This window comes from Leishmania braziliensis, chromosome 22 (assembly GCF_000002845.2).
Source record: "Leishmania braziliensis MHOM/BR/75/M2904 complete genome, chromosome 22".
Taxonomy (NCBI): Eukaryota; Euglenozoa; class Kinetoplastea; order Trypanosomatida; family Trypanosomatidae; genus Leishmania; species Leishmania braziliensis.
Window position 1 is genome coordinate 598,879 of NC_009314.2, and position 26,577 is coordinate 625,455.

General features: G+C 58.8%; 5 protein-coding genes across 5 annotated transcripts; all 5 read left to right on the forward strand.

Annotated features, from left to right (window-relative positions):
• Positions 1-2,970: 2,970 nt before the first annotated feature.
• On the forward strand, positions 2,971-5,394 carry LBRM_22_1510 (putative ser/thr protein phosphatase; the record flags this gene model as incomplete). The annotated part of the gene is made up of 1 exon (XM_001565018.1): positions 2,971-5,394. The coding sequence occupies one exon, from the start codon at positions 2,971-2,973 to the stop codon at positions 5,392-5,394; it is 2,424 nt and encodes an 807-aa protein (XP_001565068.1).
• Positions 5,395-9,669: 4,275 nt separating this feature from the next.
• On the forward strand, positions 9,670-12,096 carry LBRM_22_1520 (conserved hypothetical protein; the record flags this gene model as incomplete). Its single annotated transcript, XM_001565019.1, has 1 exon — positions 9,670-12,096. One exon carries the CDS (start codon positions 9,670-9,672, stop codon positions 12,094-12,096), a length of 2,427 nt encoding a protein of 808 aa, XP_001565069.1.
• A 1,919-nt stretch (positions 12,097-14,015) lies between these two features.
• LBRM_22_1530 (conserved hypothetical protein) lies at positions 14,016-22,409 on the forward strand (the record flags this gene model as incomplete). Its single annotated transcript, XM_001565020.2, has 1 exon — positions 14,016-22,409. One exon carries the CDS (start codon positions 14,016-14,018, stop codon positions 22,407-22,409), a length of 8,394 nt encoding a protein of 2,797 aa, XP_001565070.2.
• Positions 22,410-24,251: 1,842 nt separating this feature from the next.
• LBRM_22_1540 (putative CCR4 associated factor) lies at positions 24,252-25,268 on the forward strand (the record flags this gene model as incomplete). The annotated part of the gene is made up of 1 exon (XM_001565021.1): positions 24,252-25,268. The coding sequence occupies one exon, from the start codon at positions 24,252-24,254 to the stop codon at positions 25,266-25,268; it is 1,017 nt and encodes a 338-aa protein (XP_001565071.1).
• Positions 25,269-26,250: 982 nt separating this feature from the next.
• On the forward strand, positions 26,251-26,562 carry LBRM_22_1550 (conserved hypothetical protein; the record flags this gene model as incomplete). Its single annotated transcript, XM_001565022.1, has 1 exon — positions 26,251-26,562. The coding sequence occupies one exon, from the start codon at positions 26,251-26,253 to the stop codon at positions 26,560-26,562; it is 312 nt and encodes a 103-aa protein (XP_001565072.1).
• Positions 26,563-26,577: the final 15 nt, after the last annotated feature.

Sequence of the window (26,577 nt, forward strand, 5' to 3'; positions counted from 1 at the left end):
TTACGACGACGTACTCCTTCTTCCCCCTCCCTCACACACACACCGCGCACCATACTCGCTGCAGTGCTGAATTTGTGTAGGTGGGTCTCATGATGTGGTGCTCAGTACGCTGCCTTCCCTCTCAAGCCTACCGCTACTCCACTCTCTGCGCACCAACACACACATTTTCCCTTTCTGCTCTCTCTTCTCGTTCACTCACTCACTACTCAGAGCGCTACCGCTGCCCCTCCCCCCCCCCCGACCACCGATGGACACGCCGCCCTACACCTTATGTGTGCCCTGCGTGTTTCTTCGTCCGCCCGCACCTCAGCTAAGGGCGGCATCAACAACGTCATGCCCCTTTTCCCCGCCTTTGTCACAGGCCGGAGCTGTAAAGACGTGCCCACCGCTCTCTTACCCCCCTCCCCTCCCCCCACCTGCACTTGCACACCATCACAGACGCCCACATGCGCTCACTCGTCTCCCTCCCTACCCTTATCACTCTCGCTGAAGGTACCCGTTCGCCGTACTGAATCGGGCGCCAAGCCGTTAGACGACAGACGGCGGGTGTTAACCGCCCAAGTCCCCATCGTGAGCGCTCCCTGCTGTAGCACCTAAACGCTGTCGTGTACATGCGTGTGCACATATTTGTGCTTCCTACACGAGTTGTACCGGTGAGCGGCTGGAAACTCCCTTCAGCTCACCCAAGGCCCTCAGCCTTGTTCATTTATTTTTTCGTCTCTAATGCCCTGCTCATTGGTATCTGCGACTGCAGCTGTATTCTCCTGCTCTTCCTCTTTGTGCTCTTGAGCTCACACTTGTGTCGGCGCATTCACCCCATTCACTGCCCATCGCCTCCACTCTGAGCACAGATTTCATGTGCGGAAGGCGACAGCCTGCGCGGCACTGCACAGGCATAGACAAATAGAAATACGAGCTCGGAGTCGCGCAAGCCGCACCGTCGTGAGGCTTACATCTCTCCTTCTTCCTCGCACTTTTTCAATGTATATTTCCTGAGTGCCCATTCCCCCCCCCCCCCCCCATCCTCCCTCCTATCCACCCATCCATCCCTCTCTCTCTCTTTGCTCTGCTCTCCTTACCTTTTTCGCTGCCTCTCTCGCTCCCTGGACCTGTTCAGTATCAACACGCGCATGTTTTGTTTGTTTGTTCACCCCTTCCCCTTTAGAAGCTCCACCCACACCTTGATTTGAGCCTCTCCCCACCTCAGCTTTCTACTGCCGTTACCACGTCTCACCGCCCTACCCCCTCCACCTCTTCCCCGTTCTCACTCGCACCGCCACCAGGGCTTTCTCTGAGCCACTCTCTTTACGCTGTGGCGCGCCTACCCTTTCTTTTCCCTTTCCTTCTTCGCACCACTGTCCCCTCGTTTAAGAGGAGCACAGGGGGCGAGTGCCTTCCCTCGAGCAACAACAACCAGAGGAAAAGAGAAAGAGGAAAGTGGCTACAGCGTCGCTCTCTCTCTTTCGCACTCGCGCATCAGCGCGTCCCCGCAGCCGACCAGACACGCAAATAAGCGCAAGAGCGAGCGAGCGGGCGGGCAGAGACAAACGACGCCGCCGCACTGCACACACGCGTTCCTCCGCCGTCATTTCGTTTCTTTTCTTTGTTTGTGTTGTTTGTGTTGTTTCCTTTTTATAGCCGTAGTGGCGGTCATTTGCGTGTGCGCTGCGCGTGCGTACGTGCGCGTACGTGTGGAGACACGATAGTCTCCATAGAAGCGACTGTACGCCGAAGCGCAGGCAGGACGCGCACACGCAGAAGTGAGAGCCGGGTCAGTTTTAGCAGCAGTAGTAGCAGCGGTGTACTTCTTCACATCTCGCTCCCTCTCGCTCTCGCTCTCTCCATCAGGTCTGTGTGTGTGTGTGTGTGTGCACGTGCAGAAGGGCCACAGCAATAAGAGGTCTTCCCCTCCCCCTCCCTCTCTCCCTCCAACAGTACCATCCTCAGTATCCTACTCACTCCCATTTGTGTGTGCATGTGTGTGTGTGTGTGTGTGCACGTGTGTCTGGGTCTCTCTCCTCTTTCCCTCTCCCTTACTGTCTGTGTTCTGTCTTGCTGTTCTTCTCGTTTTTTCTTGTTACCGGGTTTATAGCAGTACCCCGCAACTACTGCTGCTGCTATAGTGTAGTAGTAGGTACCGTGGCTGTCGATTGAGCCACCGACCCTCTCCTGTGTCTTGTTGCACGTTGTGTTTGAGCGTGTGCGCCCTTCTTATTCATTTTTGCTCTCTATAGGCGCTCTCTCACTTCTCCCCACCCCACCCCTCGCTCTCTCTCTCCCTCGCTGTGTGTGTGCGTGTGTGAGGGGGATCTGCTGTCTCCCTCTACCCAAGTAACCATATCACCTCTTCGTTTCCTCGTCTCTCTCTCTCTCCCCTCGGCATTGTTGTTGTGGAGTCTGCGCCAATCTCCTTCTCCTGTCTCTCGCTTGTTCATATTTCTCTCTTGTTCGGCTCTGCCCCCCCCCCCCCCGCTGCTTTCGTGTGAGGCTGCCCGCCGATCGTGTGTTGTGTGTATGTGTGTGTGTGTGTGTTTGCTAACTTGTGTGCGCTTTGTCGTCTCTCTTTGTTTGCCTGTCCGTCACTTGTGTTAGTATTGTTGCTCTCCACCCCTCCTTCACCCCCAGCTCTTCTTCCGCCCCCTCCTTCTCTTCACTTGTACTCGCCTACACACGTTGCCCCCGCCCCCCCTTTCACGTCTGCACCGACCGTACGCATATTTGCATGTGTGTGCGTACGTGTGTGTGTGTGTCGCTCTTAAGTGGCGGACGCTACTCTGTTCCTTCGCTTCTCACTTGTTGCTCTCTCCCGCGTTGATCAACGTGTCCTCTCCCTCGCTCCCCCCTTTGCACCTGATTCGGGTCCTGTAGCCGTGTGTCCCCCTTTTGCCACCACCTTCCCATACGCTTTCCTTCCCCACGACGCGTCTTTCCTTTCTCACTTGTTCTTACGTACCGTTTGTGCTGCTCAGCATGGAGGACAAGGGCCGTAATCTACTGAGCCAGCTGAGCGGGCTGCGTCTCAGCGACGGCACTGTCGTTGGCAACCGCCTCAGCAGCGGCAACACCCTTCCCGTGCTCTCTAACTTCAGCTCCTGTTCAACCCCCACTGCCACGAGTCCTTCCAACTCTCCTGCGTCGGCACTGGCGAGTGACTCGACCGATACAGTTAGCGGGGTGCACGGGAAACAGCAGCGCCGTGGCAATCGCGCGCCATGCGTAAACTCGGAGGAGTTTGAGTCACCGACCTCAGGCGTCACCGACAAGATCAACCGACTCCTCGCTCAGAATAAAGGGTCCTTGGCGAGCAGCGCAGCCGCTGCAGGCAGGTCATCTTCTGGTGGCAACCGCGACGATGGTGGCGCGAGCATTCTCTCGTCGCTCGCCGCACAAATAGGTCACACCCCATCTCTGTTGCCCAGCAAAGGCGCTGTCGACCCGACCCGCACTTCGATGCCGACAGCGGCAAGTACAGTGTTTGCCCCTGCGGCATCGGAATCGACTGTCGCCGTGCCAAAGCCACGCTCCGTGGAGGTCGCCATAACCGCGTCTACCAAGACCACCGCAGCCGTGATCACCCCCGCTGCGGCTGAGTCGCTCAATCCGAAGGTGATGGAGTTCTTCACCAAGGCTGCCGGTGTTTCTCGGCCACCGCCGCCGCTGGTTGAATCGATAGCGGTGCTGAAGAGAGCTATTGTTATCGAGGAGTCAAAGAACGGCAAGGCGACAGATGTCCGCAAGGATAAGGCAGCCGCGGCCGGAACTGCAGCGTCGTCGTCATCGTCCGTGTCGCCCGCCCCTGCGGCAGCTTCGAGTAACGTGCGCTCTGCACACCAGGCGTCCTCCCCGGCCAAGGGACAGAGGGAGTCGACGGACCCGACCAACAAGTTTCTGGTAGATGCCTTCGGAGCGATCGACAACCTGGACGCCGCCAAGCCCATTATCCGTGTGGCCCCGGAGATTCCGCGCGAGGGACGGTACATCATCGTTGGCGACGTGCACGGATGCGTGGATCAGCTGGAGCAGCTGGTGGAGAAGGTAAAGTACGTGAAAGGAAAGGACTGTCTCCTCATCATTGGTGATTATGTGAACAAAGGGCCCGACTCAATCGGTGTGGTACGCACTTGTCAGCGCCTTGGTGCGTACGGGGTGTTGGGCAACCACGACTACACCCTGCTGCGGTGTTGCGCACGTATGCGGCGTCGCCCCTTCACCCCCGACGACCTCCGCGACCCGGTAAAGCGACTGGCCCAGAAGCTGCCAAAGGACTGTGAGTACTACCTGCGCGGTCTGCCTCATATCGTACGCATTCCTCGCTACAACGTCCTCCTCGTGCACGCCGGGCTCAACCTCCAATACGCCTTGGAGAACCAAAATGTTGAGGAGGTGATGCACCTGCGCCGACTGGAGATGGTGCCGAACAAGCCGGGGATGTTCAAGGCAATCACCAAGGGGGTGGAGGGGGCGCCGTGGGCGAAGCTGTGGAGAGGACCTGAGACGGTCATCTTCGGCCATGACGCCTACTCAGGCTTCCAGGCGCACGCGCACGCCTGTGGGATCGACACTGGCTGTGTCTACGGCGACCCGTTGACTTGTGTCGTGTATGGTCGAGGGAGCCCTGCAGGCGAGTTTTTCTCCGTGCCTGGGCTGCCCAAGTTGGAGAATGAGACGAAGGGTCTGCCCCCGCCGCGCTCCGACATTTACGAGCAGGAGGACATGGACCTCGGGAAGCTCATTATTCGACCCACCTCTCGCGCCACGCCGGCCATGATGAACGGCAGCGTCGACTCTCGTCCGGTGTTCCTGGCAGCACCGCTGGACTACAAGGAGGGTGAGGAAAGCGGCACCGCCGGTGCGTCCACTGCTCCCAGTGTGAAGGCGTCGAACATCACGGCAACGGTCACCAGTACCAACACGCTGATGACGCCCGCTTCCACGCCTCCTGTACGTATCAGCACACCGACGTGCGCCATCAATGATCGACTCATGGAGACGACCACCGTCAACACGCGCGAGGTGCAGCGTGCGACGCTGCTGGCCCTCTCTGCCACGCGCGAGCTTTCCGCGATTGCGGTGCTGCTCGCGATGCCCCTGTACGATCAAGAGATCGATGCGATGCTGGGGGCGGAAAGCGCTGATAAAGTTTCACAGGAGGCCTTCTGGGAGCCCTTCACTCGCCTCATCCTTGTTGCGGCGGCGGAGATGCCTAAAGACAACGCAGCGACACTTGCAGGGGTAGAGGCAACGCTGCAGCTCGCCTTCGATGTGTGTGAGGAAATGGAGGCGGTGGGGAGAAAGCTGCAGCCGGAGCTGAAGAAGTTTCTCGAGAGGGAGAGGGAGAGCCCTGCATGGTCCAAGCGGATCGTGAAATGCGCGGAGACGCTGGTGGTAGTGTAAATGATGATCTCCGCGATGCACCACCTGCTGGATGCCAGTCATCTCCCGCGCCATCTTTGCGCATGAGCGTCTGCGTCTGTGTATACTTGCGCATTGCGGCGGACGGCGCTATCATGTAGGGTGGTGTGATTCCCGTTTCTCTTTACTGCCGCCACCCTCCCTTCTTACACTCTCAGTAAGAACACCACGTCCCCCTTTTTCTCTCTGCTCGTGCATACGCATGCGCACCTGTGCGTGAGTGTATTTAAACATTGTCTTGTCGCCAACGTAAAGAACAGAAGGGAACCCACAGAAAGGTGAGGCACGGAGAGACGCAATGGTGTGTCGGCGGAGAGGGAGGGAGGCGCAAGGGTAAGCGGTGGGCGGCATATGCGTGTGCCCGGTTGCACCGTGGCTCATAAAACGGAGTTCGCCGCTCTTTCCCGGATGCGTGGGATTTTTACTGTTCGTTTGCCGCTTGAGCTCAGAAAATGACGCCTTTGCTGCATTCTCGCAGGCATTCGTTACTTCCTTTCCTTTTTTTTTCCCACTCCGCGGCCTTTATCCCAACCTCAGCGTCCCTCTTCCGCACCGCATTCCCCCTTCTCCCCACCACCGCCAGCACGTCCCTCTCCACCCTTTCCACCCTGTCTCCCCCTATTATGGTGTATGCGCGAAAGCAGCTTAGATGCGTCACGGCACTGCCACCGACGCTTTTCTTTCGCTTCCCTTCGCCCTGATTTTCTCGTGTGTGTCTTTGTGCTTTCCTCAATAACGGAACGAGACTTGCTCCTCTCTCTTTTCTTTGTGTGCGTGTGTGCTCCAGCCCCCAAGCACGGTCACCGTCGACGTCTTGTGTCATCACCGTCTTCTCCGGGTGACTCGCCGTAGTAGTTGCTACTGAAAGGGTTCTTTTTCCTTTCTCTCTCGCTTGTGCATAGACGCGCCCACGTTTCCTCTTTTCGGTCTGTGGTCGAGTGGAGGAAAAGAGAGAGGGGGAGTGTGTGGAGGCGTGCATTTTTTCTACCTATTTTCTATTCGAGGATGCACCACGTAGTACTGAAACAAGGGAAGCCAACGCTGTGCACTTTGCCACTTAAAGAGCATGGTAGCGCGAGAAGAGGGGGGGAGGGGCTCGGGAAAGAGGGGATGGGAGATTGGTCAAGGGGAGGAGGAGGTTGGCGCATGCGCTATCGTGGATCGTAATCTCTCTCTCTCTCGTCATCCTCTCCCGCTCACCACTTCCTTCGGCTTGTCCCATTTTCTCTTCTTTCTCTTTCTACGCTTGCCGGGTAGCTTTCACCCTCCATTCCGCTTGCCGCTTTCTATCGCCTTGCTCTGTTCCCCTCTCCGCGATACGATTTGCCGAGGCGGGTGCGGCGCGCTCATTCTCGTGTTACCCTCTCTCGCGTGCCCATGGCCGAGGAGGGGGAGAGGAGACACTATCGATGAATGCAGCGCGCTGCCGACACTGCCTGCCTACACAGACGCTCGCAGATCCGCGCAACACGTACGAACAACATACAGTAGCGAGGGCGCACAGGCAGGTGTGAGAGGGAGGCATCAGTGTATGGCGATTCGGTTGGGTTTTTTATCATAGAAGCGATGGCGAGCTGAGGAGTAGAAAGACAACGACACGCGCGTATGCATGCCTCGACGTCATAGACGTTTGTGAGTGCGCACTGATAGAGAATGTTTGCATCTTCTCTCTTCTTTTTCTTGAGTGTCTGTGTCTCTGTGGTCTGGTGCACTGGTGCTGATTCCTCTCTCTTCGTGCCTCTCGTTCTTTCTCTGTGGTGAGCGAATCGGTGCTTGTATGCGTGTACGTGTGCACCATTTCTTCCTATTCTCACTTGAGCACGAGCCATAAGGCAGCCACAAACACCCACGCTCGCTCATGGGTGAGCCGGTGTGACTGTGGTGATGGTTTCGCGCGCGCGCTTTCTGTGTATCTGTGCCACTTCCGTCTCTTTTTCATCATACCCCCATTCTCCCACTCCTTCTCTCGCCCTCTTCCTCTCTCGTCTTGCCTCTGTTGACTTTCTTCGTTCTGTTTCTGCCCTTTTACACTTCTCTCTCTCTCTCTCTGTGTGTGTGTGTGTGAGGGATGTATTCCATTTTCACCATCTCTCTCTACATCTACCTTTGCATCTTTTGTTGTCTTTATCTCGTGTGCGTGTGAGAACCTCCCTCCCCCCTCTCCTCCTCTCTCCTTTCCCCTCCCTCTATACCTAGCGCACCCCTCCCCCCTTTCCCTCCCTGCACGTCTGAGTCTGTGTACGTGCAGGTACGTGGGTGATTGGCTTTGGTGGCTATACAACGTGCCTCTTTAAGGCACCTCTCTCTCTTCCTCTCGCTGTGTGCATGCGTGCGTGCTGGGCGCCTCTCTGACAAGAGGGGAGAAAAGGGTGGGAGCACACACACCTGCGCGCGAGCCTCCATAAGTAGGCGTAGGCGAGGCGCTCTTTCGCCGTGTATGAGGGCTGCGCGTGCGTGAACACAGTGCGTGTATGCCGAATGACTGATGACAGGCCACACATGAGGGCTGCGCCACGTACTCGCCTTTTTTACTTCGTTACCCCGTTACCTCAAGCTTTCTCTCCTTTCTCCTCCTGAGTCTTTCCACTTTAGGTCACTCAGGTGCATTGCGGAGGCGTGCCATGAGCACGCAAACCGCGTGTTCTGTGCATCGGTGACGGGCAACGGCAAGAGGCGGGCAGGGAGAGTGTGTGGCGGTGGAGGCGAGGCCAACCAGCTGCGCCAGAACACAAGTGGGGTGGCACCAATGGGAAGGAGGGATCTCCCACATGGGAGAGGGCAATTTTCTCTTTTGCATTGTTGTGCTTTTCGAGTAGACCTGATGGCCAATGTGCAACCGGTCTGCATGCTCTCTGCACTCACACGCATGCTCTTGCTTCAGCCGCTAGGCGCGGGACCCACTTGGCTACACGTGATTTGCATGTCTCAGAGCTTTTCTCTCACTGTGCCAATACCCGCGATCATCGCCGTCACTGCACGAGCAAAACGCAAAGCCCGTTAAATAAAGCCCAAAGAGAGTGGGGCGGGGGGGGGGGTAGCGGGAGGAGTGGGGAAGGAGGGAAGGGCTCTGAGAGGAGAATGAGGCAATGCGGCTGCTGTGCGGGCGTTAGTGTCGGTGGAAAAGGGCTGAGGTGAGCGAAGGGAATACACACGCACACATCTGTCTCTGCGTGTATGAGGGCATGCCGCCCTGCCCTCTCTTCTTTGTTTTTCCCCTTCCTCCTCCTCACACTGTGCTTCGATCTCTTCGATCACCATCACCGTGTGTCCGCTCCTCTCCACCCTCTGCTACACGCTTTTCCTTCTCTCGCCCCTGTATATGTGTGTGAGCTCACGCCATTCACTGGTCCGACCCTCCCCTCCTTTAAGTCGATTCTGTTTTTTCTCTTTTTCTCCGCGTGCTCTGCGCTTTACTTTCCTTCGCTCCTTCCTCTCTCTCCCTCATCTGTGTTTGCCGAACGTCGGAGTCTCTCATCTCATCTCATCTCTCTGTCCTTCTGTGCGTGTGTGTTCGACTTGACGCTCTCTTCCCCCCCTCCCCCCCCCCCCCCAGGAGCCTCCTTTACTACGTACCAAAACAACCAACGTGCATAGCCGCACGCATACGCGACTCTCTCTCGCCTTTCCTGCAATGGCGTGCTCACATATATATATATATATATATATATACATGTGTGTGTGTGTGTGTGTGTGTGTGCAGTCTGCATGTATGATGTGAACGAGCGGCTTCAGATCCCCCTTCTTCCCTTTTCCTCACCTACGCTTTTGTTCTCAGCCCTGTGCACTCCCCCCGCACGTGTGCCTCGAAGTACCTCCGAGGGGGTTGGGAAGGTGCACAGCAGTGCATAGAGTGTGGATGGGGTGGGGCTACGGAGAACGGCGTAGATAATCCAAGTGTATGCAATTTTTCACCCCCCCTCTCTCCGCGCCACAGGTGTACCTCACGAGAGAGGCAGGGGAGGAGGGAGGGCGCTTGCCAGCTTATGCTCATGACCTCCCCCCCCCCCCCCACATACACACACCTAGTGCTTGTGTGTTTTTCCTCTCCTGCACCATCTCTGCGATCTCCGACCACCTTCCCGGTCTCTCACGTGCACGTGCGCCTGCTCTGTGTGGCTGGTCTTTCAGAGTTCACGCTTCTCCATTCAGATCGTACATGCGGTACGCCCTTGCTGTATTTCACTGTTTCACTACACCACCTTCTCTCTCGCCCCTCTACCACCACGCGCTGATCTCATTCCTGTGTTGTGTGTCTGTATGTCTTGCATTGGTGCTTTTTCAGCCTACCGAACCGCTATTGCAGCTCACCTCCCTTTCCCTTACCTGGGCTACTCACACGCGTTCTTGGGCCGCACCCGAGAGCCACACTCACCCGCACTTGGCTCTCCTTGTATTCTTCTCCTCACTTTTCTGTTTCCTAATCTTCTGCGTGGTGGTCCCTTCCCTCTCTACTCACCACCTACCCCTACCCCAACAGCGGCACTGACGTCTTTTCTCCGCACCTCTGACGGCGTTTCTGCACTACTCATGGCAGTCATCGCCACGCTGCCGGCGGCGAGTTGGACACGCCTGCTGTACATCTGCAGAGACGTGGTGGCGGCCTGTGATAGCAAGACGGCGTATCTCGTCCAGCACAGAGGTGACACCAGGGTCGACGAGGCAACCTGCACATCCCCATGCGAGGCGGACCATTTTGTGCCATGGCTGCCTCTTGGCGTGCCTGTTGCTGGCGTGCGCACTGTTTGGTGCATGCGCAAGGGGCAATCCAATGTTGTGTTTGCTGAACCAGCCGGCGAGGCCTGTGGAACTGCAGCGACATCGCCTGACACCGCTGCCATTGAGATCATCTCTGGCTTGGCGGATAACATTATCAGCATGCACATCTTCTATCAGTCGATTCTTGCCGTGCGTACGCTCAAGCGGGTGCTCTTCTACTCGCTGGACCCGTCCCCTTCAGCGACCACCATAGCCACACAGATAGGCGCCTGTGCGCTTCCGAAGTGGGTGAACCAACCGGCGGTGGTAGTGGACATAGCTTCGCCTTCGTGCTGCTGCGCGACTGCCGAGAAAACTATTTGCGTTGCGTGCTTCACACTTGGTCGCATGTTTGTGGCCACAGTCGTGTGCCCCTCCTCTACGTCTGCAGTCGTGGTGCGTCGCACGGCGATGTCCGGTGTGCTATTCTCTTCATCCGGTGTCCCCGATCCCGCTGCGATGCGCGTCTGCAAGTGGGCAGTGCGGTGGAGTAGGCAGGAAATGATTATGCTATGCTTCTCCGAGGTTGATAGGATCTCACGTCTCACCGGGTTTTTTCTCCAGCCCACAAGGGGGTGTGAGATGTCGAAGTGGATGTCGCCCGAGGAGCTTGCCGCGTCGGTGAGTGGTGCCTCAGCTGCTGTGGTGGGGGCCTCCCGTGACATGTGCAGTGACAGTGATGGAGCACACGTGTGGCTGTGTGACACCAGTACTGGTCCCTCGGTCATTCTACGGGAGGTGACAGCTGCCTCACCGAATGAGGTGGTGCTGGCGGGCACGAATGCAAGCCTGCGGGTGGCGATGGCTGCAGGTGTAAGCGGTGTGTTCGTGCTCTCAGGCTGCACATTGTATGCCGTGAAAAGCGGCCACACCGGTACTGCGAGTGCCGGCACTGCTGGCCGCGCAATCACCGCAGCAGCTGGCGACTTGTCCCGGGAGCAGGAGCGAAGAGTGCAAAAGGAGCCACCAGCAACGGAAGCCATCACGACTAAGGCTGCGGCGAGCGAGCGATTCTCGCTGTCTGCGCCCACACCGTCAACACCGTTGCAGCCGGCTGCGTTCACCGCAACGACTGCCGCCTCTCTACCACGCAGCGCACACATCAAGGACGCCGTGCTGCAGTACGTTAGTGGGGACGCGCCAATTTTCTCCTACATCGTGCGCGACGCCGTTTACGTTCACGAAAGCGGCAGCGCCACCTCCGGCATCGCATTCTCGCACGATATACTGAGCAGAATCAATGCGCGATTTGACGCAGACCGACATCAGCACGCTCTGGCATGTATCCGCTACGCCACCGTGGCGCTGTCACTGCATCCCTACACCGTACTGGAGCTGCTGCGCTTTCGACGTCGATCGTCAGTAGAGGTGGCGCCCGAAGGTCTGCTCCTTGCCATCGCATCTACTCTAGCCGACAAGCCGACGCTGCAACACGGCGGTCTGCGGCGACTCCCCGCCTTTGACACCGCCTCGACAACTTTTTTTGCCTCGACTGGTGGCGGTGGCCCTTTCACGTCAGAATTGGAGAAGAAGCGCTACGTCGCGGATGTCTGTGGGGCCGCGAAGGCTGCCCTGGCGAATGGGGCTCTTGGCGCAACCCGCCTATTGTTCACTGTGGCTGCGAGGGCGGTCTCTCTCATCTACGGCGGCACTCGTAAGCGTCACGTTGGGGCGACTCAGTCGTATGGGGAGGAAGAGCGGATGTGCGAGGTGGTCATCGCCGAGTGCATCAGTCTTATCCGCTCCTACGTTGAATGGTCTCTCACTACCTCCTCCTCTCTGGGTGTCATGTCCGCACACGTTGGCTCTCCGCACACCTTGACGAAGGAGGCGGCTCTGCGCGACGGCGAGGCTCATTTCATCGACACATCGCGGCAGGTGCAAATCCACCCCATGCAGGTGTCGCGGCAGCCCAAGAGGTCCATCTGACTACCACCGCTGCCGCCGTTGGTACATTTACTGAAGTGCGCCACCCAAACTCCCTCCTTTGGCCTCTGTTCTAGCTGATGTCGATCCCGCGCTGCGGAGCTGCGCGCGCTGTGCGCAAGCAGTATCATGCACAGCTGGCATGGTGTACCGCATCCCAAGCACGACATGAAGAGGTCAGTAGAGCACGAGTAATGGACAGAAAAGGCGCGAGGAGATCTACACCAATCAGCCCTAAAATTCACGTGTGCGAGGTGTGCGGCATCTCCTACATCTGACCAGGTGGACGAACGAGGGACAGATGCCGGAGGCATGGCTACAGCACCCTTCATTGCATTATCGAGTTCTTCAGACTCCGATGTGGAGAGCTATCATGCCATATTATGGGATGCGGCGGCTTGAGGCTACTGGGGGAGAAGTATGGCATACAGGCCGGTCACAGTAACTCAGAGGGCCCTGACCTGCAGCTCGCCAGCTTCCTCCTTGACCTCCTTCAGCATGCCCCTGGACTTCCCCCTCCTACCCGCACGACAGACACTGCCGACCCCGCCCTCGAACTGGACTCTGGCCGCTGCTCGCGTGGATGGAGGCGAGGAGTTTACTTAGGTCTGTCTGGCGCCGATCATGCAGTGCGCATCGAAAGGAGGGACGAGAAGAGTCCATCAGCTGTCTGGTCGAATTCGACATCAGGGCGCTTCGTCCTAAACAGCCAGGCGTTAGCCGCGGTGCGTCAGCGGTATAGGTGGGCTGTGGTTGCATGCGTATCTTTGCCGTCTTGGTCGAGGTGAAAGGACTAGCTGAAAAAGAAACATAACTCTCTTCTAACGTGACGACTAACGATGGTGTCTTCCGTCGGATGACGCGCGCATCTCTCTCACTTTCTCCGCGCCTCGTGCACCGGCTGACGTTATGTGTGTTTATCCGTGCATTGCCTACCGCCGCATGCACACGGGAGAGCGGTCACGTCGTGCAGTGCAGCTTGACATGGCCACGCACAACCTGGAGCAGCTGATGAATGCGTGTATGCGCAGCTTAAACAGCCAAAAAGAAGCATAGGAAATCCTCCCGTGTGTGTATGTGTGTGTATGTGTGTGTGTGTGTGTGTGTGTGTGTGTGTGTGTGTGCGTATGTTGTCAAGGCGGACTTGGCAGCGACCCAACCACCACGTGTACAGCGCACATCTCAGAGACACGGCTGTGACATCGATGGAAGGGGTGGGACAGAGGGGTGATAGAGGTGCATGTTGGCAGACCCTCACAGACTATCACTGCTCTCTTCGGGGGGTTTTCACCTGTTCTTCTCGAAAGTAGCAGAGCAGCAAGGTCGCGCAGCGCATCCTCAGCCTCCCTTTCTTCCCCCGTACGTGACATGAAGACGCGTTACACTCATGGTCTTCCCCCCTGTCGCCTTATCGTCTTCACCTTGCAGGACTCCTTTCCCTTCATGCCCTCCCCCATCTTTGTCTTGACCGCTTTGTCGTTTCTCGCGTTCTGTTGTCTTCGTTCGTTTGTCGGCCTCGTGTGCTCTTGCACGTGCCTACTGGACAACGCACTGGCACGCTGCGATATTTTGCGTGCTTGTGCGGTCCTCACTAGCGCGGCTCAGACTTTGCAGAGAAAAGAGAGGCGGCGGCTGTTGCTACACAACAGTATCAGAAAAGAAGCTGTGCTGTGCCGCCACTTCGCTGCCACCTCGAGTTCATTCGCCCGCAGACGCGGAAGGAGCACATCTTCATCTTCCGCTCTCTTCCTCTCGCTTTTGCAGGTATTTCCTCGTCATCACCCTCCATCAGTGCCGCCATCAAAAGCTTTCTGCCGCTCCCTCTTTCACTCGGGCTTGTAGGACTCTCGCGAGCTCCGAAGTGGTGGAGAGTCAAGAAGGCCTTCGCGCAGGGGGACCATTGTGAAGAAACGCGGGCCCTCATGCCGGCCTTTTCGGTCCACATGCAGCGCGACCCATCGCGAGGCGCTCGCGGCATCAGCGACACGAAGAAGTCTCTCCAATCATTTCTCCCCGCCTCATTGAACAGACCTGCCGCTGCGTCACCGCCAAAGTCGAGGATGGAGGTGACACCGCCGGCAGCGGAGTTCACTAATTACGATGTAGATACCGCGTATGTGATGCCGCTCGAGGTGCGCAATCGCACCGGTGAAATACTGACGCTGCGCTTTGTGAAGCCGGCGCGGCACCCCGGCACTTTCCGACTCGTCAACGGTGCTTCGGTGCGTGTGGCACCTGGACTGGCACATACTGTGGAGGTTGAGTTCACTACCCATGCACCGAAGGACTATGCGGATGTGCTGGTGATCCTCAGCAGCGACGGTGGCTGCGTCGAGGTGCCGTTGACGGCGTGCCGCGTGCCGCTAATAGAGTTTCCTTCAACAGTGAGCTTTGGCAAGGTGGAGCAGCAACTTGTGTGCCCTATGCGCACGCTGACGCTGGTGAATCGAGGTCGAAAGGACGCAGCGGTTACGTTTGTGCTGGACGAGAAAGAGGAGAAGGGTTGCGATGTGACGTGTGGGGTAGCACTGAGCAGCACGGATGTTACGGTGCCGGCAGAGAGCCGCACGTCTGTCACGCTGGAGCTGAAGCCGCTGCCGCCTGGTCTGTACACGTGGCACATTTCAGTGGAAATGAACGGGCAGCGCCTGCCACATCTCTTGGAGGTGACTGCGGAGGTGGTGGACTGTCGGAGTCGTCTTTTCGATCCGCAGACACACAAGGAAGTGGTCTCGGTAGAGTTCGCAGAGACGTTTGCCGGCAACAAGGCGAGCCATCCGCTGGAGGTTGTGAATGGCGGGTCGCAGGCGATCAGCTTTGCGATCCGCTCCGCACACGACATCTCTGAAGGCGGAGTCATGCCTTTTCGCTTCGTCCCCACCCAAGGGCGGCTACCGCCGCAGGGACGCCTTACCGTTACTGCGCTGTTTACACCCCAGCTGAAGGTGCGTCGCACCGGCTGGAGCGCCACTCCGAGCAATGCGCTTACTGAGACCGCCGAGGTTCGCAAGTACGAGGCCCTCTTCTCCTTGCTGTTTGTTGAGACGGAGCAGACGCAAACCTTCCGGATGGTGGGCACGTCGTGCGAGACCCTTGTCCGCCTCTCTACCTCTGTCGTCGACTTTGGCACCTGCGTTCTGAAGGAGTTGAGAGAATCGACCCTCACGGTCACGAATGGCGTGGCCCACCTTCCCATGCGCTACGCACTGAAGTGCCCTCCGCATTTCTCCGTCACGCCGGCGCGCGGCGTGGTGGCCGGTGGTGGAAGCGCCACGCTGCGCTTGGCGTTTCGCCCGCGTCGCCTCGAGCCGTATGTCGAGGCGCTCACGCTCACCGCCAACAATACGGTGACGTGCACCGTGGAGCTGCGGGGCACCCCTCTGTACCGCGAAGGCGCCGTGGCTCCGGCGACCGCGCGCTCTTCAGGCGCGGAAGACGAGGTTGCGGTGCCGGTGGCAGTGGATCTCGGTATGATCCCAGCCGAGGGGCTGACCCCACCCTCACTCCCCAGACAGGTGCCCGCGGCGGTGCTGATAGCGGAGGATACGGCGATGCGGAGTTGCCGCAGTGGCCACGTCGCACCACCCGTGTTTGATGTGCATTCACTGGCAAAGCGGCGTTTCCACGTCACCCCGACAACATCGCAGGAGCGGCGTGATTGCAAGCGCGAGTTGACGCCGATGGAGGTGCTTAACGTTGTACTGCCATCCAAGTCGCTGGACTTTGGACGCGTCACCATCCACGCGGATGCGGTAGCGTCGCTCTTCGTGTACAACGGGACCAATGCAAGCATTCAGGTTAGCGTGCCCACCGAAGCGGAAGGGCCTGTGACGGTGGAACCCGTCAGTCAGGTCGTGCCGGCTCGGCGTATGGCGCAGTTCGATGTGCACCTCCGCTTCGGCGCGATACAGTCCTTCCAGCAGGTAATGCGCGTCACTGTGAACCAGCAGCATTACATGCGCTTCTCGGTGCTGGCTGACGTGGTTCCAGTAGAGGTGACCCTCTCGCAGACACAGGTGCTGCTGTCGCTCACGGGACAGGCTGAGGAGCCTGTGTGCACGGCGCAGGTGGCGCTCACGAACAAGGGAAACTGCGCCGCGGCGTATCGCTGGTATCTCTCGTCGCCGTCATGCGAGTTCGAGGTGGAGCCGCAGATGGGGTTACTGAACGCCGGTGAGCAACGCAGTGCAACGTTCTACTTCCTCCCCGCTCCCGGCACATCGAAGGCTTCGTGCGAGGCTCGTCTGGAGGTGGTGGGGGCGACTGAGGACAAGGTGCTGCTGCTGACTGGCAGCGTGGCGCCGGCGAAGTGCGTGTGGGGCACCTCTGCGACTTTCACGTCGCTTCCCGTGGCTCCTGGTTTCAAGGAAGCGGCTGCCGTGTCCGGCGTAGTGGCCTTGGGGCGCATCGCAGCTGGGGTACCCGCTCTGGCAGTGCTCCCCATCACCAACAAAGGCAGTACGAACGCGTACTTCTCCGTTGGCGCGTTGCCCGCGTGGCTGTCGGTGTCACCCTCGCAGGGACGCGTCTGTGCTGGTGAGACAGAGGAACTCACGGTGCGAGTGCGGCATGCAGTGGCAGGTGCGGTGGTTCATCTGGTAGAGTGCAATGTTGCTGGCATGCGGCGTCCGCTGGTGGCACGTGTAGAGGCGACTGTTGTGGCCCCGTCGCTTTCTGTGGAACTGGATGGCAAGGAGCAGGGTGAGACGCACCTAGACTTTGGCCACGTCTATGTCGGTTGCCCGCAGTCGCGCTCGGTGACGCTGCGGAATGGCGGCGACGTGGCTGCCGCCGTGCGGGTGAACCTAGAGGCGTGCACGTACTACTCGTTGGACTCGGCTGTGCTGGAGGAAGAAGGGCAGCAGGACATACTGGAGAGCAGGCTCTCACTTTCAGCCATGGGTGAGGCGCAGCGCTCGCGTCTGATGCCGCGCATGCGGTCTCTGCGCTCTCTCAGTGTGGCGGACCGAAAGTTGTCGTTTGGTGTCGCCGCTGCAACTGTCGTGGTGCCGCCGTTGGCGGAGTACACACTGCACCTTTCATTCAACCCTCTGCGTGCTGCTGCGACACAGCACTGCTCTGTTCGGTGGCATCAGCTTGGGGCAGACGATGTGCATCCGCTACCGCCATTCACTCTGGAAGCCACCGCGCTGGCGCCGCCGGTTGTGCTGAGCGCCACGACGGTATCATTCCCCGGCGTCGTAGTTGGCCAGCGCCCACCACCGCAAGTGGTCTTCGTCCGACACGGGGATCTGAGTATGCCGCCGTCCCTGCCGGAGCGGAGACCGGTCGTGTGGCGGCTGGAGATGGAGGACAGCACTCCAAGCTTCTTGGTGGAGCCGCACCGCGGCGTCCTGGGTGTGGGCGAGGAGCACGCCGTCACCATCACGTATCTGCCTATGAGCGCTGAGCGGGTGCAGACTTACGTGCTACTGAAGACGGAAGGGGCAGAGAGCCCTACGGGGGCGCCGTGCGCTCGCTGCGCGATCAGTGCCTCTGCAACCGACCCGCGCGTGCGCAGCGACCGTACCTCTCTGGTGTTCCCAACTGTGCCGCTCGGTGTTGCGGTGGAGACAACGGCGCTGCTCCACAACGAGGGCTACGACGCCGTGCGCGTGGAGTATCTCGGTTCCTGCGACCCGCCTCTGCAGGTGTCGTTCCCTGATGGCCACTCCATGGGTGCCGCGCTGCGGTCCACCCTCCCCGTCACTTTTACCTTCTGCAGCCCCGCGCCGATTTCGGTGCGCTCCGCCATCCGCCTGCACACGGACGCCGGCGGCTGCATCGACATTGCCATCAGCGGCAGCGCCGTGAACTCAATCATCTCCACCGAGGCTTTCGTGTCTTACATGAGCCTTGTTACACCTACCACTATCACGGCTGGCGCCGCCGGCGAGGGCGATGATGCTTCGTACGTGCTACAGTGCTGGGCTAGCGACCACGAATCCGTCCTCATGGCGGAGTTACCGATGGTGTGCACCTTGCCGTCTGCCATGGATGGTACGCATGGGTGTTCTCACGACCTGGTGGACGCGGTCGAGGAGAGCATCGATTGGGAGGCGGAGCGAGCGTGGCTGACGGCGTGGTGGAACGCCTTCGTGTGCCGCACTCCTGTGCAGAATTTGGTGGAGGCACTTCAAACGACTCGCGGTGGGATTGTCGGCGACATGACGTATCAATTCACCGGCAAGCGACCTCGGCGTGCCGAGGCGTTGGGGTCTTCCTTGACCGCCTCTACGCGGGTGGGAAAGGGGGGCAACGCTGGGCCTGCTGCGACAGCGACGATCCGCAGTCGCAAGGGGACAGTAGCCGCACACGGTGGAACGCGACGACAGCGGGCGTTGGAGGGGGCCAACACTCCCCTTTCCTCCTCGGCGAGCACAATACCAAAGGAACTGCGCACCCTTCACACTCTCATCCAGTACGTGCGCTCCTGTGGTGGATGCCTGAGGGATGTGGAGCTGCCGTTTCTGCTTCCCTTCGACGCCTTTCTCGAGCACACGGCCGCGCACTCCCCGTCCGCGCTGGAGAGGCTTTCTGGCGTCGCTGAGGATGAGGACTTGGAGCTGGTATTCGAGCGTCGCGCGACAGCCTTGTGGGTGGCCGTGATGCGAGAGTGTCTACGACTTTTCTACGTGTCGCAAGTGCGCGTGACGTCGGCTACCTCGGCGCCGCCAGCTCTGCTCGAGTGGTTGTCCTCGTCGTTGTCACAGCGTTCGCTGAGCCGAAGCAACATATACAGTGAGGAAGAGTCGCTACTCCTGCGTTGGGTGACCGCCTGCGTTGAGACCTTCGCGAACGGTGACAACGCAGACCTTCACAACAGTCTGTCAGCGGCCTTGCCGAGGTGCTTCGAAGACCTGCGTGATGGACAGGCACTCATCATTGTTGTACTAACGTACGTGCCATTCCTTGGGCGGCAGGTGCGCGAGGCCATCGTCTCTGCTGAACAGCAGAGCTGCGAGGCGCATGCTGCCGTGCTCCTGGACCTTCTGCACACCTTGAGGATTCCAGGGCTTCCGCTCGCCGACGCCTTCGTGGCGGCGCCGCCAACGCAGGTGGTGCTTCTCCTTACCCACCTCTTCGTGTATCTTCCAAAGTTCATCAACACTGTGCCCGTGAGCTTTCATGGCCGCGCTCTTACCGCGCTGACGGAGACAGTCACCGTCGAAAACACGTCTTCTCAGCCGCGCGAATACTGCGTTCTTCTGCCAGATGCTCCACTGTTCCGTGCAAACACCGACAAGCTGACTGTGGCCCCGCGCAGCTCGGCGGAGTTGACACTGTCTATTATTCCACGTACGCGGCGACCGGTGACTGGGCAGTGTCTGCTGGTTGACTGCTCCTCGCAGGTGCCGCCGGCGGAGCGAGTACCATTTGTGTTTCAACTCAAGGCCACACCAACAATGGAGCCACTGCAGACGGTGTACATGGAGACACCGCAGTACGAGTGCCTTCAGTCGGAGCTGCATATCACGAACCCCTTCTCCGTGGATTGCGTGGTGAGTCTGCGAGTGGCGCAGACGCGTCTGCCGACCGCGACGCAGAAGACGGACGCCGGCGCGACACCCGGGGTTGCCGCGCCGTGGCTAGATAGTGACGACGCATCCTTCTGGCGGCACAACCACGACGCCCCTTTCACCGTTGCCACAGAGGTTCTCTCGCTGCGCCGCGGTGAGCCGACCCGCCTGCCCTTCTCGTTCGCGCCCCTCTCACGTGGCGTGTATCGTCTGCTGCTGACCTTCTGGGAAGAGTGGGAGGGCGAGTTCACGTGGGCGGTGGAGGCGACGAGCGGGTGGCCCAAGCCAGTCGACTCCAACCTGGAGCTGCGTGTGGAGCTTGGGGAGAGCTGCACATCTATACTCGACGTCAAGAGCAGCAACCCGTCGCTTGAGCGCTGTGTGAAGTTGTACGAGGATCGCGCACACAATACCCAGCGCACCGACCTCAGTCGTCTGCTTAGCGGGGCTCGCTATGTCGTGCACTTTGTGAATGAGCGCATGGAGGGCCCCAACCCTTTCTTCGCGGCCAGCGAGGGCTCGTGTCTCGCACCCACCACTCCAGCAGCGACGTGGCCGGTGACCTTCACATTCAAGCCACAGTGTGTTGGGGTGTACCGCACCTATGTGCTGTTGATGTCGGAGGCCGATGTGCGACTGCTGCTGGTTGTCGGCGAGTGCGTGCCGAGAGGCGACCGGAGAACTCTGCAGTTTGCGTGCCCGGCGCGCCAGATCATCTTGCAGCAGATCACCCTATGCAACCACAGCGCCGCGGAGGACTGGCTATTCGCCGCTACGTTTGAGGGCTCCGCCCAGTTCAGTGGGCCGCACGATGTTCGCGTGCCGAGTGGACGGTCGAAGGAGTACACGATCAAGTATGCCCCTTCGTGGATCAGCGAAGAGGAAACGGCGACGCTCGTGCTGCTAAATGGTATCACTGGGCAGAAGCACACTTACACTCTCGTGGGCACCGCAGGGGCGCCGCTGTCGGAGGGCATCCTGACGCTGAACTGCCGGGCACGCGACCACGAGACATTGGAGATGATGGTGCCGAACATTTGCAGTCAGGACACGACGTACTTTGTGAAGACTGACTTGATGTGTTGCGAGGGTGAGTCGTCGTCGCTTGTCATCCCACGAGCGTCGAGCCGCCGCTTTGCCTTGAAAGCCACCCCTAACATTGGTGGCGACTACTCAGGCCATGTCACCTTTACCGCTTCGAATGGGCGGTATGTTTGGTACGCGGTGCAGCTGCACGTGGCCCCACCGGAGAAGGAAGGCCTCATTGAACTCCGCACCAACGTTCGGGCGTTGATGGTGGCGGACGTCTCCGTGACAAACCCACTCGATACCGCGCTGATGTTCAAAGTGCACCGGTACGGCGCAGGGCTGTACGGCGCGAATACCTTTCAGCTGGCTCCCAAAGCTGCCGCCACCTACAGCCTCCTCTTTGTGCCGACTCAAACCGGCGAGTCGACGGGGAGACTTTCTCTGGTTAGCGAGGCCGCTGGTGAGTTTTGGTACGAGCTGCACATGACGGTGACGGAGACGGAGCCGGAGCCCCTGCCTTTCCCACCAACCCCCATTGGCCAGTCACAGGTAATGCAGGTGAACCTGCCCAACCGGAGTGACGTGACCTCAGTCCTGACGGTGGAGTCAACGGACTCGGCGTGCTTTGGAGTACGTCCGCCACGGGTGGTGCTACCGGCACACTCGGAGAGCGTTGTCGACCTTCTCTTCACGCCACGCTGTGTCGGTGTCGAGCAAACGGCCCTGGTGACACTGCGCAATCCCGAACTGGGTTGCTGGCGCTACAAGTGTGTTGGTACGGGTACAGCTCCCTTGGCAGCAGAGCCGCTAACGTGCACTTGCGACGTCGGGACGACGGCAACCATTTTGCTGCCTTTCACGAATGTTCTGAAGTGCAACACCGGGGTCGAGGTGCAGCTGAGCGGAGACACAGCGGCCTTTGCGCTACGCACAGTGCCGAACGGTGTGGTGGCGGCCGGTGCCTCCGCGTCGCTTGTTGTGGCGTTCACACCCTCTCTGGTGAAGCGCCATGACGCTGTTGTGGAGGTTCGTCCGGCGGTGCGGCGCAGCGACAAGACCTGTGACGTCACATGGACCTACCCGATCGAGGGCTACTGCGTGTACCGACAGACGCAGCCGGCTCTGCGTTTGCGCTGTGCTTCTCGCATGCAGTGCGACGACACGGTCTACGTCCACGCACCAGGGCTGACGCCGGGTCTCGCCGCTGACTTCTCCGTGGTCTTCGAGGCGGACCCTCAGCAGTCCTACGCGGTGGCCGCGGCAGCGAGTGTGTCATGCAGTGTGACGATGCCGAGCCCGTACCCTGACGGGTTTGAGCTAAACCTCAAGTTTACCCCGTTGCGGCCACTCGTCGGGTCAGGGTGGGTGGTGCTGCGCGGTGCGGAGTGCGGCGTGTGGCAGTACCGAGTGCAGCTGGAGTCTACCCCGGCGCCCGTCGACGACACTATCGTGCTCTATGGTGACTACAAGGAGAGCACCTCGGTCTCGTTTGACTTGTACAACGTGTTTCCTTACCGCTCCAGCTTCTTTGCGTACTTCACAGCTGACAGCTCGAAGGACTTTGCCGTATCACCCGCGCACGGGGTGCTGCTTCCGTTTGTGTGTGGCCAGCGGGGGGCCGCCACTGCCACCAACCTGCAGATCTCCGCACATCCCTCCTCCCGCATTCCTCAAATCGAGGGCACACTCGTGGTGGACACGGACGACATGCAGTGGACCTTCCGCGTGCTGGGCAAATTTGGCCACCAATTCCGGCCACCCAACTGAGACTTTGGTAATATGCTGTCTGTGACTTAAGGAGCGGGCGTGTGGCGAGTCTTTGCCTCTCTACTAAAGAGAGAATGGGGACAAAGGGGGGGGGGCGGGTGGGGTGAGCGGGGAAAGAGTGCGTTGCCGCCCTACTTCTCTTTCCCTCTGCGCCATTTCCTTCTCTCTCTCTTTTAGCGTGTTTGGTCTGTGAAATGTCGCCGACGCTTCCACCGCTGTACACTTGCATGCGTTCCTCCGTCTTTTTCCTTTCTTTTCCGCTCCCTGATGATGTAGAGTGGCCCCCTCTCTCCCTCCACCGTGGTGGGTTGCTGGTTCTGTCCACGTGTATGGCTGTCTCTCTCCCTTTCTCCCTGCATATCCCGCTGTTTTGTTTTGTCTAGGGTCTCTCTGTGCGTGCAGCCACACACGTGCATAATGTACAGGTTGTCCTCTCTCTTTGGTGCACCCCCCTCATTTCTTTGTGGTTTGTCCATGCCGATGTCTTTTTTTCTCTCTCTCTCTCTGTGCTTATGTGCGTATACAAGACCCCCTTCGCACCACCTTATCCTATTCGCACACCACTGTCCTCCCCCCAGTCCTTGATAGCCAGCGTGTTCCCCCGCATCCTGTCTGCACGCCGGTGGTTGTGCTGCAAGAAAAGCACCGCTCTGCCGAACAGCTGGATCTACGGCGCTTGCACTACATCCCTGGGAGCAGAGGCGCGTGGGTGTGAGCGTTCTCTTAGCCGTCGTATGCGGAACGACGGGCGAGGGATGGGGCCAGTCTTGTGCGCCTTCGTCACCTTTTTCGTTTTGTCTGCTTCGTGCTACAGTGCAGGGTCGGGTACGCGTCGTATACCCGACCTTGCGGACATGTGTGGCTGTTTTGTACACTCCCCGGCCCCACCGTTTGGCCTTCCTCGCTGTAGCCCTTTTATTCCCTCCTCCCGCTCATACCTCTTTTTCTTCCCCTCGCACACCCACCCACCCACTCGCGCTCCAGTAGCTGAGGGTGCCGACTCTCCCTCTTCCCCCCTTTTACTTGAAAGCGCGCGACAAGGAGGAGGGAGGGATTGCCAAAAGCTGATGGGATGCTAGCGTGTGGGCCAAAGAACGCATTGCCATGCCGATGATATGCCGTACCAACCGTTTCTCTTCTTGTGACCTCATTTTGCTCATCGACCTACGTCAGGCCTCGAGGAATCGAGTCATTGCATGAGTTTGACTTCTCAATCCGCCCCTCCATTGTTTACCCGCCACGACAGGGATCATTCGGTGACAGAGGGGGGAGAGGGGGTATGTAAGTCTACCTGTTCATGCGTAGTGCTACCCGATGATGGCATAAAAACAACATAATCCTCACTGATAGCCTTTTCAGCGCTGGGCGTATCGATGGCGCGAATGGAGAGGACTCCAGATCGGTACGCTCTTCCACGGAGGTTGGAAACTCGCCAGCTGGGAGCATGCATCGAAGTGCACCCCTGCCCCTCTTCTGGCATTCATTCTCTCTCCTTTCCTTCTCGCTTGGTGAATGCGAACATTCTGTGTTCTCGTGGCCCTACTCGCGCTTCCCGCTGACTCTCTTCTCACGTGGCGTGGCGTCCACACTGCATGCATACGTACAGAGATATGCACACAACAAAGGTTTTCTTCTTCGTCCAACTTCTCTTTCACATTTCCACTGGTGTCTCGAGATCATCGCCTCGCCCCACTCGCCCCGCTTTCTCCCCTTCTCTCTCTTTCGCTCCCCGAGCTTGATCTTCGCCTCGTGTCTGTGCGTCGAGGGGATTTGCATTAGTGATCACTACGGGTGACGAAGGAGTCAGGCAAAGGGAGCAACGGTGCAGCGAAGCAGCAAAGGATGGCATCCAAGCATACCCCTCAGCCGTACTCGATGACGGCAAACACGCCGGCCTGGAACCCGGAGACGCGGCTTCCGTCCCTTAGCAAGTCCCCCATGATCCGCGATGTGTGGGCCGACAACCTGGAGGAGGAGTTCGCCGTTATACGGTCTCTCATCAAGGACTACCCATTTGTGTCGCTGGACACGGAGTTCCCTGGCGTGGTGGCCAAGCCGGTGGGCAGCTTCAAGACGACGCACGAGTTTTACTACCAAACTCTGCGCTGCAACGTGAACCTCCTCAAGATCATTCAGCTCGGCATCACCCTCCTCAACGACAAGGGCGAGGTCCCGGAGCACTGTTCCACTTGGCAGTTCAACTTCCGCTTCAGTATTAAGGAGGACGTTTACGCGCAGGACAGCATTGAGCTTCTCCGCCACGGAGGCATCAACTTCGACTACTTCAATGACTTCGGCATTGAAGTGACGCATTTTGCGGAGTTGCTCATCTCGAGTGGGTTGGTGCTCAACTCCAACGTGCGCTGGCTCGCCTTCCACGCTGGCTACGACTTCGGGTACCTCATCAAGGTGGTGTGCAACAAGGATCTGCCGGAGAAAGAGGAGGAGTTTCTGCAAACCCTCCATGCTCTCTTCCCAAGCATGTTTGACCTCAAGTATCTTCTGCGCTTCACGGAGGTGTCCCACTCCTTTGGCCTAGACTACTTAGCGGAGAGCCTGAAGCTGCGTCGCTTCGGCACGGCGCATCAGGCCGGCAGCGATTCGCTCCTCACGGGCCACTGCTACTTCAAGCTACTGCGTGACAGCTTCGGCAACACTACACCAGTGGCAAACAACGGCGTGCTCTACGGTCTTAGCGAGGATGCGGCTTCGTCCGCCACTCCTAGCAGCGCGCAGACGGTGTCGCAGGTGACTAGCAATTCACACGACTTCGCAAGCTCTGTTGCATACGGCAACGGAGGTGCAGGCGGTGGGGTCTTTCCTGCCTCCCCCATCTCCTCTAACATGCGCAGGTCGTGAGCGGTAGCGCGAAGTCTCTGCAACACTTCTTTTTCTGTCGTTGGTCATGTAATGGCCCCGACAGGCGCATCTCGCGCCCTTATACCTTTGTACATGCGTGCGTGTAGGTTCATGTGCAGTACGGGAGGCTACTGGAGAGCGTCGTGGAGTGAGGCTTCGCTTCTCGTGTATGAGCCCGCACGGTGTGCATGTGCCGGAGGGGGCTGACCTTCTACTTTTCTCCGTTCGCCTGCCGCTTCCTCTTCTCCTCACCCTTTCGCTTTCCTCTTCGGAGGTGAAAGCGAAAGCGACGAATAGAGGGAGGACACGTGCGCTGCTCTTTTCTGCGACATGCACTGATGCGAGCTGCGTGTGTCATTCTGTACCCACCTTTATTCCTTTTCCTACCCCTGGTCGCTCGTGCAAGACTCCGCGGCGATGTTTCGGTTAGGCCCATGCCCCTTCCTCCTCTCTGTTCAGGGTTGGAAGAGGAGCATGTATGTGTGTGTGTGTGTGTGTGTGTGTGTGTGTGTGTGCGTCTCTTTCAGTTCTCCAAAGATGGAAGACAAAAGGCGTGAAGTGGAGTGAGGCGCACGGAGGAATGTCATTACATGTGCAATGCGACGGAGAGACCGCTGCCGTCGTCAAGTGCGCCATCCAGAGCCCATCGCCGTGCTTCCCTTGACCTCACCCTCCGAGGTGTTCGCGGAAGACTCGGAAAAGGGTCGCGCAGTGCTGATCAGCGTCTTGCGTGTGTCCCTCCTCTTTCTTCCCCTTTCCGATTTCATTACCCTTGTCCCATGTTCACCTACTCCCGCCCATTCATGCTCCTCCCTTCCTTCCTTCCTACCGTTCATTGTCCGCGTTCTCTCCACACCCAAACACGTCTCCGCATGACATGCCGCCCATGCCAGAGCAGTTCTTTTTCACCCGTTCAGCAACCGCTGCCCATTCTTCAGAGTGGAAGGTCTAAGAAAAAGAGAAAAGACAGACAAACGCGATCATGCCCACTGAGCATGTCCCTGCTGTGACAGTGGAGGAGACGAGTGACTTCTGGTCCAACCCGGTCGATCATTTCCGCCCAAACCTGAAGTTCCTCTCTGTGTACGTGGAGCACCAGTACGTGGTGGACAAGTGGCTGCACGTCAAGGAGAAATGGCTGAAGCCGTGGTACCTGCCATGGTGGACGCCTATGTACCAGGTCATGACCTGGTATTCCCAGCGCAACCGCAACCTCATGTTGGTGGAGAATAACCTCAACTACCGCCCGTACCGCTACCGTCGCAACGATGAGGACAGCAAAAACCCGTACTAACGCACTTCGTGTGTG